Genomic DNA, 1760 nt, shown 5'->3' on the forward strand with positions numbered 1-1760 from the left:
ATTTATTGCTATGGGCAGGTTATAATATAAAAATGTTTGTCATAATCATGTCTTGTGATTATTTGACAGGAGTTTTACTTTTAAACTGTAAGTGTATTTTATTTAGTTATGTTAGTTATGATAATTTAGTTAAGATGTAAATACAATAAAAATTTAACCAAGATTTAGAATAATTATCATTTTGATCCATACATTGGTAATGTCTGACTGGGCCTCGTGACACTTTATGTTCAACAAATTGGGCCCCGAGATCAAAAAAGTTTAAGAACCCCTGGCCTAAGAGATGGGCATTCTCACCCATTATTTACAGAGGTATTCAGATATTTCATGTTCCCTTTCATTTCTGAACTCACAGGGTGTCGTCAAATGTACAGACRCTGTATAATCTCTGACTTTCATATGCCCCATCTCACCTCTGGCCTCGATTTCCTGTATACACATGTCAACCACCATTGGCCTCTTGGTGTTGTGGGCTTTCACCAGCGTGGTCAGGTCGCAGCTGTACACCTTCTTGACGTGRCGGAGGTCCGGCTGACAGTCGTTTGGTACAACTTTGGAGCACTGCTTGTGAACGTTCAGGCCGCAATCTACCAAACAAAATGCATATCAGTTTAAGTCAGGATTTTATTTTATTTTTTTGTGTGTGTGTGTGTGTGTGTGCGTGCGTGCGTGCGTGCGTGCGTGCGTGTGATTACAGCAGAGTTTCGGCGTAGGTTGTTGCAGAAGCAACCCACACACTGTAATAATCAACACTGACAGTGTGTTCTTTGGCACCAAAGAGACTTTTAACATTTCAAATTCAAGAAAAACAGCAGATGAGTCAGCAGTAAAAGTGACTAAAGAGAGGAAGGAGGGAGACACGTCAAACATAGCCACAGAGGACGCTTGAGGACAAAAACGATAACAGTTATGTGCGTGTGTGTCTGTGTGAATACCTGCGCATTTCACACCCTGAGCGATGAGACCCCACATGAAGTTGGCACAATATTCGCACCAATGGGGGCCCCTGAATGTATGAACCTATATGAAGAGAGAAAAGGGAGAAAAAATAGGTTAAATATGAAGCTTTTCATTGGAATTATCAAGTGAGAACATGCTAAATAAAAACAGGAAGTTCTTTTTGTCAAAWAAACCAAATGACAACATTTGTGCAGCATGATGCCAACAACAATTAAAGGCATTTTAAGCAAAGACCTTGTTTTGAAAAATGAKCAAGTTTTGGCATTTTTGTTTAAATCCTGTAAATAATATTATTCAAAGGGTGGGGGGCTGCAGAAGCTAGAGAAGAGTCTTTAGCTACGTTCACACTGCAGGTCTTAATGCTCAGTTCCGATTTTTTTGAAAAAATCCGATCTTTTTGTGTGAACGTTCACATTACATTTTAAATGTGACCTGTATCAGACCCCTGTGTGAACGCAACAAAGCACTGATGTGACACGCAGACGTGCCGTCTCATCAGCCGGCTCATTTTTTTACAGAGCTAGCATGGATGCTAGTTTTTGCACGTCGAATCTGAAGTTGTTTTTTTTTTTTTATCTCAGAGCCGATTAAATAATTATCTGACCTGCTTGTTTGGTTCAGTGTTTATATCTGAACCTGCCTCTGACCGGGGTGCTCCAGTGAAACTTTTTATTTTTGAACGAAGCAATGAGCTGGAAAAAAGTATCGACCGAGTAACTTTAGGATCGATACTCTCCGCGACCCAGGCTGGACATCATTATTATCATACTATGTATGTGGAAAATGAAAAGTAAAAGGAT

The 1760-nt window shown here is 39.9% G+C and overlaps 1 protein-coding gene across 1 annotated transcript in view; it reads right to left on the minus strand.

Moving 5' to 3' along the window:
• The window catches only part of LOC106534976 (N-chimaerin), a 24817-nt gene that overhangs the window by 5648 nt on the left and 17409 nt on the right, over positions 1 to 1760 (minus strand). Inside the window, exons 10-11 of the mRNA XM_014031806.1 lie at positions 936 to 1020; positions 414 to 587 (exon numbers count right to left, since the gene is read on the minus strand). Coding sequence (XP_013887260.1) covers positions 414 to 587; positions 936 to 1020 — 259 coding nt within the window. The remainder of the gene's footprint in view (positions 1 to 413; positions 588 to 935; positions 1021 to 1760) is intronic.

The sequence above is a fragment of the Austrofundulus limnaeus genome, unplaced genomic scaffold (assembly GCF_001266775.1).
Source record: "Austrofundulus limnaeus strain Quisiro unplaced genomic scaffold, Austrofundulus_limnaeus-1.0 Scaffold1324, whole genome shotgun sequence".
In the NCBI taxonomy this organism is placed as follows: domain Eukaryota; kingdom Metazoa; phylum Chordata; class Actinopteri; order Cyprinodontiformes; family Rivulidae; genus Austrofundulus; species Austrofundulus limnaeus.